Below are 15815 nucleotides of genomic sequence, written 5' to 3' on the forward strand. Positions count from 1 at the left end.
CCGCTTGGGGCAGGACCCTCCCTGGGAAGCCCCGGTCTCTCTAACTGAGGCCCGCCGCTTGGGGCAGGACCCTCCCAGGGAAGCCCCGGTCTCTCTAACTGCCCCCCGCCGCTTGGGGCAGGACCCTCCCTGGGGAGCCCCGGTCTCTCTAACTGCCCCCCGCCGCTTGGGGCAGGACCCTCCCTGGGAAGCCCCGGTCTCTCTAACTGCAGCCTGCCACTTGGGGAGGACCCTCCATGGGAAGCCCCGGTCTCTCTAACTGCCCCCCTGCCGCTTGGGGCAGGACCCTCCCTGGGGAGCCCCGGTCTCTCTAACTGCGGCCCGCCGCTTGGGGCAGAACCCTCCCTGGGAAGCCCCGGTCTCTCTAACTGAGGCCCGCCGCTTGGGGCAGGACCCTCCCTGGGGAACCCCGGTCTCTCTAACTGCCCCCCGCCGCTTGGGGCAGGACCCTCCCTGGGAAGCCCCGGTCTAACTGCCCCCTGCTGCTTGGGGAGGACTGACAGGGAAGTGGACAGCACCAGTGCTTTAGTAAAACTCACCAGGTCTTACTCACATCCCCCCGAAGGAACAGGTAGAGGTGTCCACGTCTGGAAGCTAACTTTCCTCCTGCCTCAACACAGCCCTTGCCCCTCCCTGTCCTGAGGCCTCTCTCAGCTCTGTGCCCTCCTCTGTGAAGCCCCCCACAGTGAGGACAGCTGCTGCTTCCCCAGTGCAGGCTGGAGCAGAAAGAGTCAGAAGTGCTGAGCCGGGCGAGCGGCTGGTGGACAGAGCAGTCCCGGAGATTCAGGAGGGAAACAAATGTCAGATAAACTCGCTCACTCACCCTCACTTCCTGCTGCCAGAAACGACACCCAGAGACCGCGCAGAATCCCACTAATGTCACCCATTAGAACCCAGGCTGCTAATAACGCTCAGTGGAAAGGAAGAAGTATAAAAATTCTACTGAGAGTCCAAAGTAGCCATTGTAATAGTTTCATAAAAAACCAACAGTGTTAAGTAGGAAACGGACCCGGCTGGACACCACTATCTGGCCCCTCCAGCACCACGGTCCCAGCGACACACTCACAGGCCGCCGGCGGGGCAGGGCAGCTCCAGCAGCAGGCCTCAGAAAAAGGGCCTTGAAGCCCAAGCTGCAATCTGCCGCGGGTGTGACGTTGAGACAGTGCGGGGGTGGTTCAGAAGTGCTCCTTGTGAGCAGATCACAAGCCAAGATTAACTTCATTTTGGAGAAGTGCTAACCACATCCATAAATAGAAGAATATGAGATCGGAAAAGGCCTAGTATTTTACCATTGCAGGCTCTCCAAGGAAAAGAGGAAGCTGATTGATTTTACCATCATCCAAGTGTTTTGCCAATATCTAAAACACCAAAGATAAATACATTAATTAATTAGTGCACACACATGTACATACAGAACCTTCAGAGTCAAAGGATGGAGGATCTCTGGTTACAACATGCTACAGAAGCCCAGAGCAAAGGAAATAAGGACAGTCTTAAAGACCTAGCCAGCCACCTGTTTTCTTAACCAGTATGACAACTTTAGGAATACATAGGAATACGTATGTATCTTAATTGTATGTGTATGTGGGTGTTTATGTGTACTTACGTGCATATATGGATACGTGTGATAATGTGTATATATGTGTGTGGATGTGTATTTATAGGTGTATTTGTGCATACATATGCTGATGTGTATTTACATGCGTGTAGGTGGATGTGTGTATATATCTGTGCATGCTTCTGTATTGTATGTATATGTGTGTTTACGTATATCTAGAAGTACATACATGTATGTGTGTATGTGTCTTCAAGTGTATTTGTATGTGTAAGTATGTGTGTATGTATGTATTTACATGTGCTTATGTGTGTGTTCCTATTTGTATGTGTTCATGTATATTCACATGTGTGAGTGTGCATCCATGTGTGTGTGTGTATGTGGATAGAAGTATACATCAGAGTTACCTTATACACCACTTCTTAACACACCAGTTTGGAACCCAACCACCCAATCCAACGCAACAGACCCTAATCCCATACAGATATGACTACATTATCTAATTTAATCCTCACAGCATTAAACATATTATGTATTAAATTATACAAGTTATTTACCTAATGGAATAAAGTCTACAAGTAAACAGACACATTGCTTAATCCCACCCACCACCCATTTACTAAGGAATCTAAGAGTTATCTTAAAGGCAAAGTAATCTAAACACCCAAATCTCTCCCCAGAGACTCTCCCTTTGTTTCCTCCTGTCGGCTAACTGTGAAATCACACTTCAGGCTTCATGAGAATTATTATCCAGGGTTACACACACATAAAAGCCTCTATGCTCTAAAGTGATAAAAAATATTTTCAATGGCAATTTTTACTCGCCCAGATTTTCAGCTTTAGATTCACAAAACCAATTCACAGATTAAATGCATTGTTGTACACTTAAAACCGCAGTTCATGTATATTTCATGTGCAAAAGAAGCAAGTGTTAATCTTAAATCTAAAATGTAACCTCTAAATAATCATAGCAAATAATATTAGTATCTCTTGGCATTTTCCAGTGTTGCTCTTCCCATAACTTCAGAAACTAGGTAAATCATACTGGATCTCAAAATTAGCCTGAAAACTACACTTTATAAGAAAGTGGGGTTTTTTGCATGTATGACTATCAACATTTCCTGTGTAGTAAAAAACAATGTTTTATTTGTTTCCAGACACTCCCTAAGTTTACTTACTTCGTCGAAGGTGGTATAAAGAGCCGTGGACTTCAGAAAAGGAAAGAAAAGAAATAATTAAAACAAAACGTAAGTACTCAAAGGAGAAAAATCAATTCTAGTACATGGCCAAAAATATGAAACCTTCTTTTGAAAATAAATCTTAACACAGCAGCACCTTGGGAAGAATGCAATTGGCATCGTGGCGTATCATCAAAGATGGGGACCTACGGTGAGCCTGGCAGGGGGGCCCCTGTTCAAACTCTGCTCTCACCACGTGCTTCAGCTCAGGTTCTTCTCATCACACAGCACGACTCACACACGTGTGTGCAAGTCAGCAAACTGGACGTGTTCTCCCACAAACGGCCTGTGTTTTGCACGCTTCCTGGTGTGATCGGTCCCGTCTACGGACACAGGCTCTGCAGCTGGCTCTCTCAACATCTACTCCCGGCTTCCGTGCTCCCTGGAAGCGAGACCCTGCGCACCTTCCCACCTAGGTTTCTCTGCAAAACGGGACACGAGTAGTGCCCATCCTGAAAGGCCGCTGGGGAATTCAGTAAGATTTTACACACACTGTGATGAAATCAGCATTCTGTGGAAGCCAGCTCTCAAAAAAAGTGTCTCATTTAACATATTTTCAATTTAACATATGAAATTTCCTCCAACATTTATTACGACGTAGAAACCTATAAAGTCTGTTATCTTTACAGCCCCCAAGCCTATGCTACTGACCCTAAAACTTCTCCTGAGCCCCAGTCTAAGCATCCAACTGCCTACTAAATACCGAACTTTTCACTGATCTCCATAAACTGCAGGCATTAACTTCTACCTTGTTTAAGGAATGGGTATAAATGTCTTATCTCTCACCCCTCATACATAAGCTTCTTAAAGTCACACCGTCTTACTCATCTTCCGATCTTCCACTGATCTCAGAGACCTTATGCTGTAAGTATTCGGTAAACAGTAACCACCTGTGCACATCACTTTACAGCTTTATAAAGCATTTTCACATATGCATTGCCTTATAAGTAAGTTGACGCCGTTGTTTATTCTGAACAAGAGCCTGGCCTACAATTTAAGACACTGTTTGATAAAAACAGTCATGCTATTTACTTGTGTGGCCAAATAACATGTAAATGACCGAATCTGTTTACACCCCCGTGAAGTAATAGCAAGCGTACTCGAGTGAGAGCTGTGACAACCGGGGTTCTCGCTCTTTCTGCTGGAGACAGACGCTGCACGACACTGCCTGGCACTGCCCAGGGCAGAGCGGACGGGAAAGGCACCAGGCACGGGCATCAGGGGACACAAACGTGAGCACTGCACTCCTGAGGAGCCTGCACTAGAAACCTGTCCAAACAGGCACGGAAGGCACCGAAGTGCCCGGAGATAAAACAGAGGCAGGACGCAGGGAAGAGAAGCTGCTCCATCGGAGGGGTCGAGGCTCTGGAGGTCACTCACGTGGCCTGAAGCGGTCTGGCAGGGACAGTGGGCAAAGCCTGCGAAAAGAACGTTCTGGAACTGGCGAGGGGCCTCGGTTATGCTGGAGGAATCCGACAGGAGGAGACAGACCGGAGGAAGGTGGGTCCACGTGGGGTCCCCGAACGCCCCGCGCAAGCTCGAAGCTCGCTGCAGGTACTGGGGTGCCCCTGAAGTTCTAAGCAGATGAGACCATGAAAGACGTAAGACTATTTATCACCGGGAGAGGAGCTGGGTGAGGCCTCAGCGTTGAGAACAGACGGGTGGGGCTGGACACTGAGTGGATTAAGGGGACGCAGCACAAGGTGGTGCTGGAGGCTGGTACCCAGCGCCTGAGCAGACGGGGGTAATAAGGAACACCAGGGAACACATTTGTGGGAGGAAAAGTGAGCTTTGTAGCAATAAAGGAGTTTGAGACCTGAAAACGTTCAGCAACTGGGGTAAGCCTAACTCGGGAGGAGGATGAGCTGAGTTTGAGGAGACGACTGCCTGGGACAGCACCTGCCGTTCATGGGACAGACTGTTGTCCCGACACCTCTCCGGCCGCATTGACAGCTCAGCCTGTGTCAGGCTTTCGCTTTCATTGGTTCGAAGTATTTTCCAGTCCTTGTTCCCCTGGAAGCAGGGCAGCTAAGACATGGGAGGGAGTAAGATCTACCGCAGCAGATCCAGGGAGCACAGGGTTGGGAACAGAATGGCGAGGAATGCCTCTGGAAAGGGGCGGAAAGACGAAGCTGACTGAGTGCGAGGAACAAGAGTTCCGGGGGCAGCCCCGACACACGCACCCTCTTGCCTCTGCCAGGTGACTGGGCACAGGGCCACCCAGAAGCTTCCCCAAGCTCCCTGGCAGTTCTGGCCCAGAGCTGCATCCTGCGGCTACAAGGCTACGCGGTTTCTACTCTCCTGACAAGTCTGAAATACTTGGAAATACAGAACGATCAAAAACAATCACAAATAATTATACACCATATAAAATCATTATAATAGGAAGCCACAAAAAAACCACACTTCAGCGTTCCAAAGAAAATTCTTAGCTAAAAAATTCATTTAATGCTAAACAAAAATGAGATATTAAAAACTTTTAATGAGGCAGAGAAAACTCAATACAGCGGCAACCACCATCAATCACGGAAGCATGTGTACCTCAGCGGTCAGAAGACTTTTTGGACATTGGTTAACAGCAGCAAAAACTCTCCTGAGTCCCGTCTCTAACTGTGTCAGTAACAACATGGCACAGTCGGCAAACCTGTGAAATTGAAGTAAAATAGGCAAATCTCAAGCTTTAAAAGTAAACACTGGCATCGACCCCAAATAACGGTGCTTTGTTCCAGATACTACCAATGTGTGATCAAGGCAAGGAGGGGTGACCATACTTGCTAACACGAGAAACAATGCAGAATCACAGGCTCCTTAGACTCGTGAGCTTAAATCTATTTTCCACTATTCTGACATAAGAGAAGCTCCAGAATAAAAGGTCATCAAAGATCTGCCCAATTCTTCCCACCACTTGTTAGAAATACTCAGATTGCAGGATTTGGGTGGGTTCTCAAGGTACGAACGAACGCACGGACAACAGAACCTGAAGGGAGGCAAAGGCCGTGGGCCTCGCGATGTCCACGTGCATCTGCTTTGCTCCCCACGAAACCGAGTCGAACTTACCTCCTCCTGGCTGCAGGATTCTTTAACACGGGACACACGGTTCTCTCATAGTTAGAACTCAAATGACACTGAAAAGTTGATTCCAAAGAATGATTTATCGGGGTATCGACTACACCAAAAGGCTGATGCGTAACGTTTCAGTCAGCACTGTGAAGGCATTTTAAGCTCAGCCGTCCTGGAGAGGACCAGCCTCCTCACTTACCTGTGTGACCTGAACCCGATTAATGCAGCTTCCCAGTACGGCAACATGACCTTTAATATGAAAGTGGATTTCTTCATCACCTCTTCTAACACTGAAAGTACCTCAGAAGTAACGTCTGCAAAATAACAAGAGTTTTAAGCACAATCACCCTAATCAGTTGAAGAACAACATAAGCAGGCTCGGGGCGGGAGGCCCACGAGTCGTAGGTGACCGTGGCACCCCTGGGGCAAGGGGAGGCGCACGACGGCCTCTTCATGACTCAGGCCACAGCTGTGAGGAGAGGACGGCAGGGCTGACCAGCTGACCACGCTAAGAAAAGTAAGATACATTTTCAGAAGGGAGAGGAACAAGACTCAACCCTGAGGTAAACTAGGGACCCTGCCTGATGATGACGTGTCTGTGCAGGTTCATCCCTGGCAACGAATGTGCTCTGCGGGGGGATGCTGCACGTGTCAGGGCGGGGGTTTCCGGGGAATCTCCGCACCTCCCCATCCATCTTGTTCCAAACTGAAAACTGCCCTAAAAAATAAAGTCTTAAAAAGTGTGTATTACTGGCAGTCAGCGGACTACCAAAGGGTCCGTGGCACAAAAAGGCTAAGACTGCCAGGATAAGCTGATCTGGGTTACTCCTGCCGTGATCTACCTCAGAGGTTCAGCCCCGCTGCAGGGGGTGAGGTTTTATGCGGCCAAGTTTAAGCAGCTTTGAAAGTTCATCTTCTCCTGCCTCTGGAAAGTAGTCCATCGAAAGGGCTCAAGTCCCTGTGCCGCTTCCTGACTTTATCCCTACCTTTATAAGACACATTCAGGGGAAACTGTGAAGTGTAATACTTGCCAGGGAAAACGGCCAGATCCTCAAGGTTTGTGAGAACGATGAAAGGTCGGTGTGCCAACACAAGTTTAGCTTGTTGCAAGTAACTCCTCAGCAGCTGGCCCAATCCCACGGTCAACAGTACCATCATTGAACAGTACCTAGTGCAAAACACCACAGGATCTGTTAGAAAAATGGACTGTCGTACACACAAAGAGATTTACTTTCAAAAGAACAAGTTTAAAGTTAAGAAAGTACACCACCATTCAATTGTAGGAAACTCCCCCTGGCTGTGGGAATTCAGCTACACGAGGGCTGGGAGGCTGGAGAGCGCAGTTCTCAGGGTCTCCCACCCCCCAGCAGGCAGTGCCCCTCGTCACCTCCGTGAGGCTCGGCCTCACAGCTGCCTCTGGGGTGGAAGTCAGTGGGGTCCCAACCCTGTCACACACCAGGTGTTCATCGATTCAGTTTGATCTTCAAATTCCTGCCTCAAAACTCTCATCTTTCCCAAAACACATCTTTGCCCGATGTAAAATTCAAGATAAAACAAACTCTTAAGTACATCAAAGAAGAGAGAAAATTACTTTCCTAGCAACGTACTTTGGGGGGATCTCATGAGGGGAGGCAAAGCCGTGCCATAGGGTATTACGCAGGTTGAGTCCACGTGGAGATCCGACGAAGACTTTCAGCACGTCCATCTAATCAGGTTAAGAACAGGTTACTGCACAGTTAAATATTCACGGAATTACGGAATAAACTGATATAGTAGTGGGAGAACATCTGCTTTCTTCTTTAGAGCAGACCCGACACTCTGGCTGGCGTACGGTAGTACTAGTAATCGTCTAATAGTATTCAAACATTACTGGGCATTTAACACGTCAAACACATTTTGTGTGTATTTATTACTCATTCATCCCCAGAACAACCTATGAGGAGGGCACTACTATTAATCCCACTGTGCAGATGAGGAATACAAGCATGGAGAGCTGAAAGCTAGGTCTCAGGGGCCACAAGCTATAAAGGGGATGAGATCTGTCCCAGGCTATGCTGCTTTCATCCGGCACATCAAGCGTGCCTACTACCTAGATAAAACAAAGCACAAAGTGGGGAACAGGAAATCCACAGGAGGCAGACCCTGTGAGGAGGGGCTGGCCCACGGATGCTCCCAGCCCAGACCTCCCCCTACTTAGCTGTTGGCTGGAAGCTCACCATTCACCTGCTTCTCTCCCTCCACTTATAAAGACGCCCACTATGGGGATCCCGCTTATCAGATGGCAAGACTCGTGCATTTCCATGGGCTCGCTCTTGGTTTGGAGGGCAACACTTTAGAACACATTCAGGATAATAGAAGATATGCAGACTAAAATAACTCAAAACCAAGTCATATGAGAAGGAAGAGTATGCCTCCAGAAGACACGGAGAAGGAAGGAAAGCTATCTTCAGACGTCTGAAGGACTCTTGCTGAGAGGAGGAAATGGATGCACAGATCCTGAATTTCTCTCAAAGGGCAGGACAAGCCAGAGCAGAAGTTACAAAGAGGGTTTCAACTCAGCATCAGAACCCTTGGCAACCAGTCTCTCCATGCAACTCCAGAAACTCTTCATGCTCACATCAATTTTTAATACTTGAATAGTAATACCTAATACTAACAATCATAATAATACTCTTAGCTATATTTATTTTTAATTTAGTTTACTACTAACTTTAATTAATTGTTCATACCACCTGGGCAATCAGAAATACAGAAGCCAATGGACTAGTAGAAGGATCTGGGGCTGAGAGTGGCTGCAGGTCAGCAAGAGGCTAACAGCACCCAGGCCGACAACAAACAACAGGCCAAACACATGGATCTGTTTCAGAAGTCAGTATAACTACAGGAATTTTGTACTTGGTCTTCACTCCATATTCTCCACTAAACAAAGTGCTCTTTAAGCTGACAGGGAACCACTGTAAAGTGGGAGAGCTTTACTGAAAACAGATTTCTTATCCAAAAATAGCAAGTCTAGCTGGTAACATATTACACCAGCATTTTAAACATCGTCCTGGCTTGGCAGGCTCAGCTTTGCCCAGGACGCTATCTTGGCATTCTTCTGCACCTTGATCCTGCCTCACTCGGTTGTGGCCTGTTGAAGATTTTGACAAAGTATACAGCTCTGCATGGTTTTAAACTGGCATCTAGTTTTTTTTCACTGTAAGTCTGAACAGTTGCAGAACGGCATAAACTCCCACATGTTAAAAAAAAAAAAAAATGGATATTTTAGGATAAAACTTTAATATCCCTCCCTAAATAGTCAAAATTTTATTCTAGAATATGCTATTATGATAATTATTAACATATAATTAATGAAAGCAATAGAGTTCAAATTGTTCATCCAGCTGGCCCCCTGAGGCTGTCCCACCAGAGGCTATTATACCACGCCAAGACCCAGGATAAGAGACGTGTGTCTTGTGGCTGGAAAAGTGGCAATTTTGAAAGGGGAGGTGGCAAAGGAGAATATGCTCAAATTATAGCTGTCATCAACTTTTTCCTACTGCAGCATCAATTTCTGAGGAGCAAAAGTAGAGCTACTATGAACGGCTTTGTGCTGTGTCTACTCTATCAGGTTTAGGTGAACAAGCTTACCACAGACCGACCAAAGACCTCGGCAAGCTCCTCAGACGCAAGCAGATCTCTCAAAAGAAAGGGGCATTCCTTCCCATTCAGTAAATACACCTACAATTCAAAGAAGGATTGTGTAACACTTGCATTGTAATGAGCCAAACAATGTGAAGAAAAAACCCACCCATAAAGCCACTGTTTGTACAAATGAGGGAGAAAAACACTGAAGACACCAATGTTTTGATTTCATAATCATTGAAAAAGAAAAATATTAAACATCTGTGCCAAATGATTACATTTCATAGGAAAACAAGAATTAAAATCAAGAAATCTGAGGACAGCTGTAAAAGTCTGATGTTCATTCAGATACTTCAGTGAACCAAAGAAAGAGGTCTCACACTTACATCACCCAAAGCCCGTTCTAGACATGCCGTCAGTTTCATTAAGCTAAGAGGAACAGCGGGACATTGAGGGCTTCCCAAAGCATCAAATATTTCAGGAAATAACTGTGTAGAACAAGACATATGTTAGAATTTGTGATCAGTAAGAAACATTTCCCCAAGTATTTCTCAAGCAATACGATTTATGAAATTCAAACTTCTAAAGATTTCAATTGGTGTATTTTCATGACTTTCTTGGTATAGGTAAACATTTGTTATATAGATACACAGTTGACCCCTAAACACGGGTTTGGACTCCACAGGTCGGCTTACATGCGGATTTTTTCCACAAATACAGTACGGTATTGTAAGTGTATTTTTCTCTTCCTCATGATTTTCTTAACAACGTTTCTCTAACTGACTTCATTGCAAACATACAGTATATAATACATAAAACATCTAAAATACGTGTTAATCAACTACATTATCAGTAAGGCTTGTGGCCAAGAGTCGGCTATTAGCAGTTCAGTTCTGAGGGAGTCTCAAGTTATATGCAGATTTGCAACTGCACAGGGGGTGGGCACCCTTAGCCCTGCACTGTCCAAGACTCAACTGTAACAATATCTAAAGAATCAAAAAAGTGTTTAGTATCTAAGGAGTTTTGAACGTTTTCTTCATTTAAATGTTTACTGAAAGCAATAAATCTGGCATAACTGTAAATTGAAAAGTCAAATATTTTGACCTAAATCTTATTTCCCATTCTGATCAGTTCTTAAAAGTCAACAAACGTGAGGCAGCTCAGCCTGTCATGTAAGAGCTGTTACAAGGGGAGAAGCAATGACCCTTCTATCTACATCAGGAAATTTGAAGTATTTTATAATTAGACCTTTTATAGTTACTGCCCTACTGTGGTCATTAAATGTGCCAAGTGCAATGGCTGGTTTGCACCGACCAACAAACCAGCCAAAACGTCTGGGCGTTTCCATTCATCCTCCACAAACCAAGCATCCCCACCTGGTTTCCTTGTCCCACTGTCTCAAGAACACCTTACTGTCTGTCCATAAGGTCTTTGCTTTTTTCTGGAGCAGTCCATCCTCATCTTCCCAGGACCAGCACCCACATACCTAGCTACTCTCCAACCCCCAGTATGGATACTGCATCCAAAAACTTCCTTTGTTCCAAGGATGTTTCAGGCCATGGCGACTACATTACATTCCGAGTTTCCCTTGCATCCCTCAAGCCTTTTCACAGGTGGAGGGCTTAGAGGATGGAGGAGACCCCTTTAAGATGAACAGGTAACGAGGGCCTCTAAGCAGACTTCGCCAAGTCTTGTATTTCTAAAGGTCGTTCACAGGCCAAACCTCTGGAAAAGCTGTCCACTGCAGCCACGGCGTGTATCGCATGTCAAACTGCCCCTTGGTCAGAGATAACAAATGTCGGTGGACGGCCTCACACACGGGGCCCAGCAGCAGCACGGTGCCCCGGTAATCCAGACTCTGGGCTTCAGGGATAAGAAAAGCAGTGTTAGTACTACAGCTCCGGGATGAAAATGCCTAAGCATCAAAGAAAAAGTGCTTTAATTATGAAGTTTCCATGAAATCAACAACCAGTTTATAGTTGAACTTACAATAAAGATACCCAGATATTGCTGGAAGTAAGTTACATGGTGCTTATCTGATAATAAAAGAAAAATACACTATTAGAAGTGTACAAGGTTGGAAGATACAAAAAGGTTAATCAAGAGAAAATATTTTCTTCACTTGTATGTAAGTTTATACAAAATCAGGTTCATACTGTATATATAATATTTTAACCTGATTTTTTACTTGACATTATTAGACTGTGAGATTTCCAATGATGTTATTTTAGAACATACAAATTTTTTTGTTTTAATTTTCTGATAAGTTTGAAGCTGAACATTCACACGGCTCACACCCAAAAAATATAAAAGGGTGAAGGTCTCCCTTCTGGCCACCCAGTTCTCTTTCCTATAGCAACTACAGTTCTTAATTCCTCGGGGTATTTAGAAATACTTATACATACACAGCAAATACAATGATATGCCCTTCCTATTTTTTTCGCTTAGCCCCGTGGTTCAGGGCGATGGGCTCCCCACCCTTCGCACCACCACGTAACGCTTTCTCACGTGCCTGTCGTAGTCATGCTGTATGCTTGGCTGTTCCCAACGTTTGGGTTGTTTTCTTCCATTTTTGCTTACAATCAGCACCAACAGTAACCTGGCACAAACACTCGTTCGTACCTGTATGTGTGCCTGTCTTACAAACTCCTGGGATGAAACCGCTGGGCCAGAGCATGTTCATTTGCAATTTTTATAACTATTAATAAATTTCCCAACCCATATCCCTGCTCTAAAAAATGTACAATAAAGCCTGGAACATTGAAGACAGCTGTGTAATATCCTACTGGTCATTTCCTACCCAGAATTCCTAGGACCCCTACTTTCTTCCCTCGTCCATCTGACTGTTGGCATGGAGCGAGACTGTTACCACGGCCTCCTTCTCACACACGGCTTCCTTGGCTCAGTGCTCTGGTATCTCTCCTGTGCTCCTCTGGCCTCATTCCCTCCCATGTCACCTGATCCCTTTCCTCTTCTGAGCTAGGTCTGTATTGTAACAACCTCTAACTAAAAGAAACAATGGTCAGAAAGGAAAGTTTTACAGCCAAGAGGTTTTAAATCGGACAGCACTGACAGCTGCTTGGGGTGCAGAGAACGTACAGACCTGATTGTGTGTAAGTCACACAGGCTGTGATGGTCTGCCAGCATACTTCACCCCTCTGAGTTACAATGCGATTGATATCACAACTTTCTCTGACTTCAAACCCGAGTTTACAGATCATATCATAGACTGAGGGAGAAAGACAAGTGGTAATCGGATCCTCTATTAGCATCTGAAATATAAGACATAGAAGACACTATTTAAAAGAAGTAAAAACAGAGTAATATCGATTATATATTCAAGTCACAAGAAAACCCCATTCTACCTTAAGTTCAGAATATACTTAGGTACAGCTACTGTTAACACACTTTCTGGCTATCATGAGAGCTGTATGATTAAAATACTGTGATTAAATATTAATCAAAGATAGTTTACATAAACTTTATCAAATAAATGTTGAAGCTGTGAAATTTTTAATAATATTTGTGAAGATAGGAGTTTACCGAAGCTTGGTACATCTTGTGGATAGTGCATTGTTCCTTTCAGCATTCCTATACTGTCCCAAAGTTACTGAAATGAGCAATTTTTTTTAATGCAGAATGGAAAAGCAGAAAATCAAGCATAATAAACTAAAACGCAAGTAAAAAGCATAGTTCTGAATCCTTATGTGGTATAAGAAGCAACTACCATGCTTTTACATGAAGGATTAAATAATACCAAGATCCTCACAATTATCCCCACATTACACTAACATCATCTTATAAACCTGCAAAGGAGTCACACTGTGGGACTAAAATTATCATGGGGTCTTCATCTGCTGTATCAAGTCAAGGGGTGTGTGTTCTAACATGAGGGATTAAGCCCTAGCAGCTCCCTGGTTTGGAAGCTGGTCATCTTGAGTTCCTGCATCCTTCTCAGCAACCCTCTGTTACACAGTTCACTCCTCCCATTGCCCAGAAGCCTCACTCCCCACTCTCAGCCCTGGCTGCCAACCAATCTTCCACAGACCCAAGGAATGTGTGCCAAATAAGCAGTTATGCTGTGACCCATAGGGCGCACGCTGCTCAGCCGCTCAGGGACCATGGACACTGCAAGAGAGCAGGGGGAAGACGGGACCCGCTCCTGCTGCCTGCAACCTGGGCCTTCCCCTCCACTCTCTGTCCCTTGGAGCTTCTCCCCAGCAGCAGCACAGTTGCAGAATCCAGTCTGCAGTTTTCCCAGCACCTGTAGGCCCAGCTTCTTCACCGTGCCCCCACCTGACACACCACCAGCTGTCCAGCGCCTGCTCTTCAAAGGTCTGCTTCCCAGAACTGTCAGGCCCGCCCCATAGCTGAGCAGCACAACCTCCTCCATAGATCCAAGTTTCAACTGGGTGGGACCTTCCACCAAGTCTCTAAGTTGTAAAATTGCAACCACTGCCCTGGTTCTCTCAGTCCCACAAGGGAGTGAATGCTTCCTGCAGCTGCCAAGTCCACAATACTTGTAGACATCTCTTCTTATTCTTTTTCTAACAACTCTACACTGTTAACTCTTAATTCTCTTCCTTCAAAGCCTAGTGTGGTTTGTCTTCTGCCTGATACAGAAATGCAGTCCTAAAGGGTTACTTTGATATCAAAAGGGACTCCTTGCATTTTTAAAAAGCATCTGAACTCTAAGCAAGGAGCTCTGGTTCTGGAGTGGCAGGTGGCAGGCAAACATTTTTGCACAAAAGCCCATCTACTCCACTACTGCAGGCCCTGGATATGGCAACAGAAGCTTTAAGAAATGTCTTCTCTTTTGGCTGTATTCGCCCTTGCAATACAGTTGCCCTGCAGCCTTGCCCAAACTGTAAGATCCTAGAGCACCAAGGTCAGATCTTACCCAGAACGTTCCCCCACGACACAGCATAGCTCCCAGCACACAGTAAATGAGAGTTAACTGAATCGTCGATGGCTCATCCTTCCTGGAGCTGAAGGGAATGCACTTCTTCAAGTCGTTACAACCTTCAGCTTTGGGGAATAACAATATCCTATCCCCTACCAAGAGATACACAATTCTAGAAGCTGGCTTTTATGTTAACTTGCAAGCACATATTGTCTTGAATAATTAACCTCATGTTAATTAGGAATAAAATCCTACTTCAAATCAAGAAATATTAGATACCGCAATACCTTGTGACTCGTGACCGTACATTTTCCTGTTAGTTATGAATGGGCCTCTCCTCCCCTAGAAGCCAGAACCCGCCCTCCCCGTCACATCCGCGCGCGCGTGTGTGTGCGCACGCGCACGCGCCCACCCATACCTTTACTCCTTGATACTCCAGGGTCTTGTCCAGGGCAGTATGGGCCGGTGGAAATGACCTATACTTAGGACCTTCCATTTGAACTCTTCTTCAGACTCCTTGTACCACTTGCTTTGAAAAAGTTAGTATTCTGAGCCTCCGTTCTAACTGTAAATGGTACAGGATATTATCTTCTAGTGTTGCAGTAATTAGAGATAATACTTGAAAAGCATCTCACGCACAGCACTCAAAAAAGAGTAGCTATTGCTAAAAGTGATGACAGATGATTGCATTTAATTCCACAAGGACAGGAACTAAATAAAACCCTATGAGGCAACCCCGTATAACCCGACCTACAGCCACTGAGGCTGTTGTGATTTAGTTTTGCAACCAAAATGGCCTAAAAACGTCGAATTTCGATTTGCAAGTACCACCTGCTGGGGTAAGTATGACACAGTGTAGGAGCAGAGAAAGCTTCCTTTCGAGGACGAAGACCCCACCCGCGAGCGGAATACTACATTGACTCTTCCACTACCGACTGGCGGGTTTCAGCCTGGGGCCTGGGAGGTGCGAGGAACTGCGCCCCTGGAACAGTCTGGGGGCCCGGGCGGCGCCAAGGGAAACGAGGGCAAGCGGTGCGTCTTCGGGTCTGGGCCGCGTGCTCATCCTCTCGCCAGCCGCGGACGAGGGGCTGGCAAGGCCGACCTGCTCCCGCGGCGGCGCCTGCGCAGACACGACGGAGGCCCGGGCACCGCGGCCCAGAGCCCGCCAGGCCAGCAGGGTGCGGCCGACGCTGCGCCTCCCCCGCCCGTGCCGCAGCGGGCGCCGCGCAGGCCAACAGCGCGCTCAGGCGCCCACCGGCACCCCGCTTCCCGGCCGCTCTGCCTCCGTCACTTCCAGCTGCGGGCGGCCGGCGCGGCGGGATGACGCACGCCTCGCCCCGCCCCGCCCCTCCCTCCCGGGCGCACTTCTGGCCGGCGCGGCGCAGGCGCGGGGCTTGAGCTCTCGCGGGAAGCGGCCGAGGCGTTTGGGGCGAGT

General features: G+C 46.5%; 1 protein-coding gene across 4 annotated transcripts in view; it reads right to left on the reverse strand.

The window, feature by feature from the left end:
* Positions 1 to 15661, reverse strand: part of ERMARD (ER membrane associated RNA degradation) — a 27732-nt gene extending 12071 nt beyond the window's left edge. For 3 of the 4 annotated variants that reach the window (XM_021693148.1, XM_021693147.1, XM_021693146.1), the window contains exons 1-11: positions 14799 to 15661; positions 12581 to 12749; positions 11201 to 11340; positions 9864 to 9965; positions 9484 to 9573; positions 7461 to 7558; positions 6885 to 7021; positions 6053 to 6167; positions 5335 to 5437; positions 2734 to 2763; positions 1290 to 1358 (exon numbers count right to left, since the gene is read on the reverse strand). In XM_021693148.1, the coding sequence (XP_021548823.1) occupies positions 1290 to 1358; positions 2734 to 2763; positions 5335 to 5437; positions 6053 to 6167; positions 6885 to 7021; positions 7461 to 7558; positions 9484 to 9573; positions 9864 to 9965; positions 11201 to 11340; positions 12581 to 12749; positions 14799 to 14876 (1131 nt within the window). In that variant the 5' untranslated portion in view covers positions 14877 to 15661. Of the gene's footprint in view, positions 1 to 1289; positions 1359 to 2733; positions 2764 to 5334; positions 5438 to 6052; positions 6168 to 6884; positions 7022 to 7460; positions 7559 to 9483; positions 9574 to 9863; positions 9966 to 11200; positions 11341 to 11466; positions 11483 to 12580; positions 12750 to 14798 lie in introns of those variants that run through there. The other variant, XM_021693149.1, reaches the window with a different exon arrangement.
* Positions 15662 to 15815: the final 154 nt, after the last annotated feature.

The sequence above is a fragment of the Neomonachus schauinslandi genome, chromosome 8 (assembly GCF_002201575.2).
Source record: "Neomonachus schauinslandi chromosome 8, ASM220157v2, whole genome shotgun sequence".
Classification (NCBI taxonomy): domain Eukaryota; kingdom Metazoa; phylum Chordata; class Mammalia; order Carnivora; family Phocidae; genus Neomonachus; species Neomonachus schauinslandi.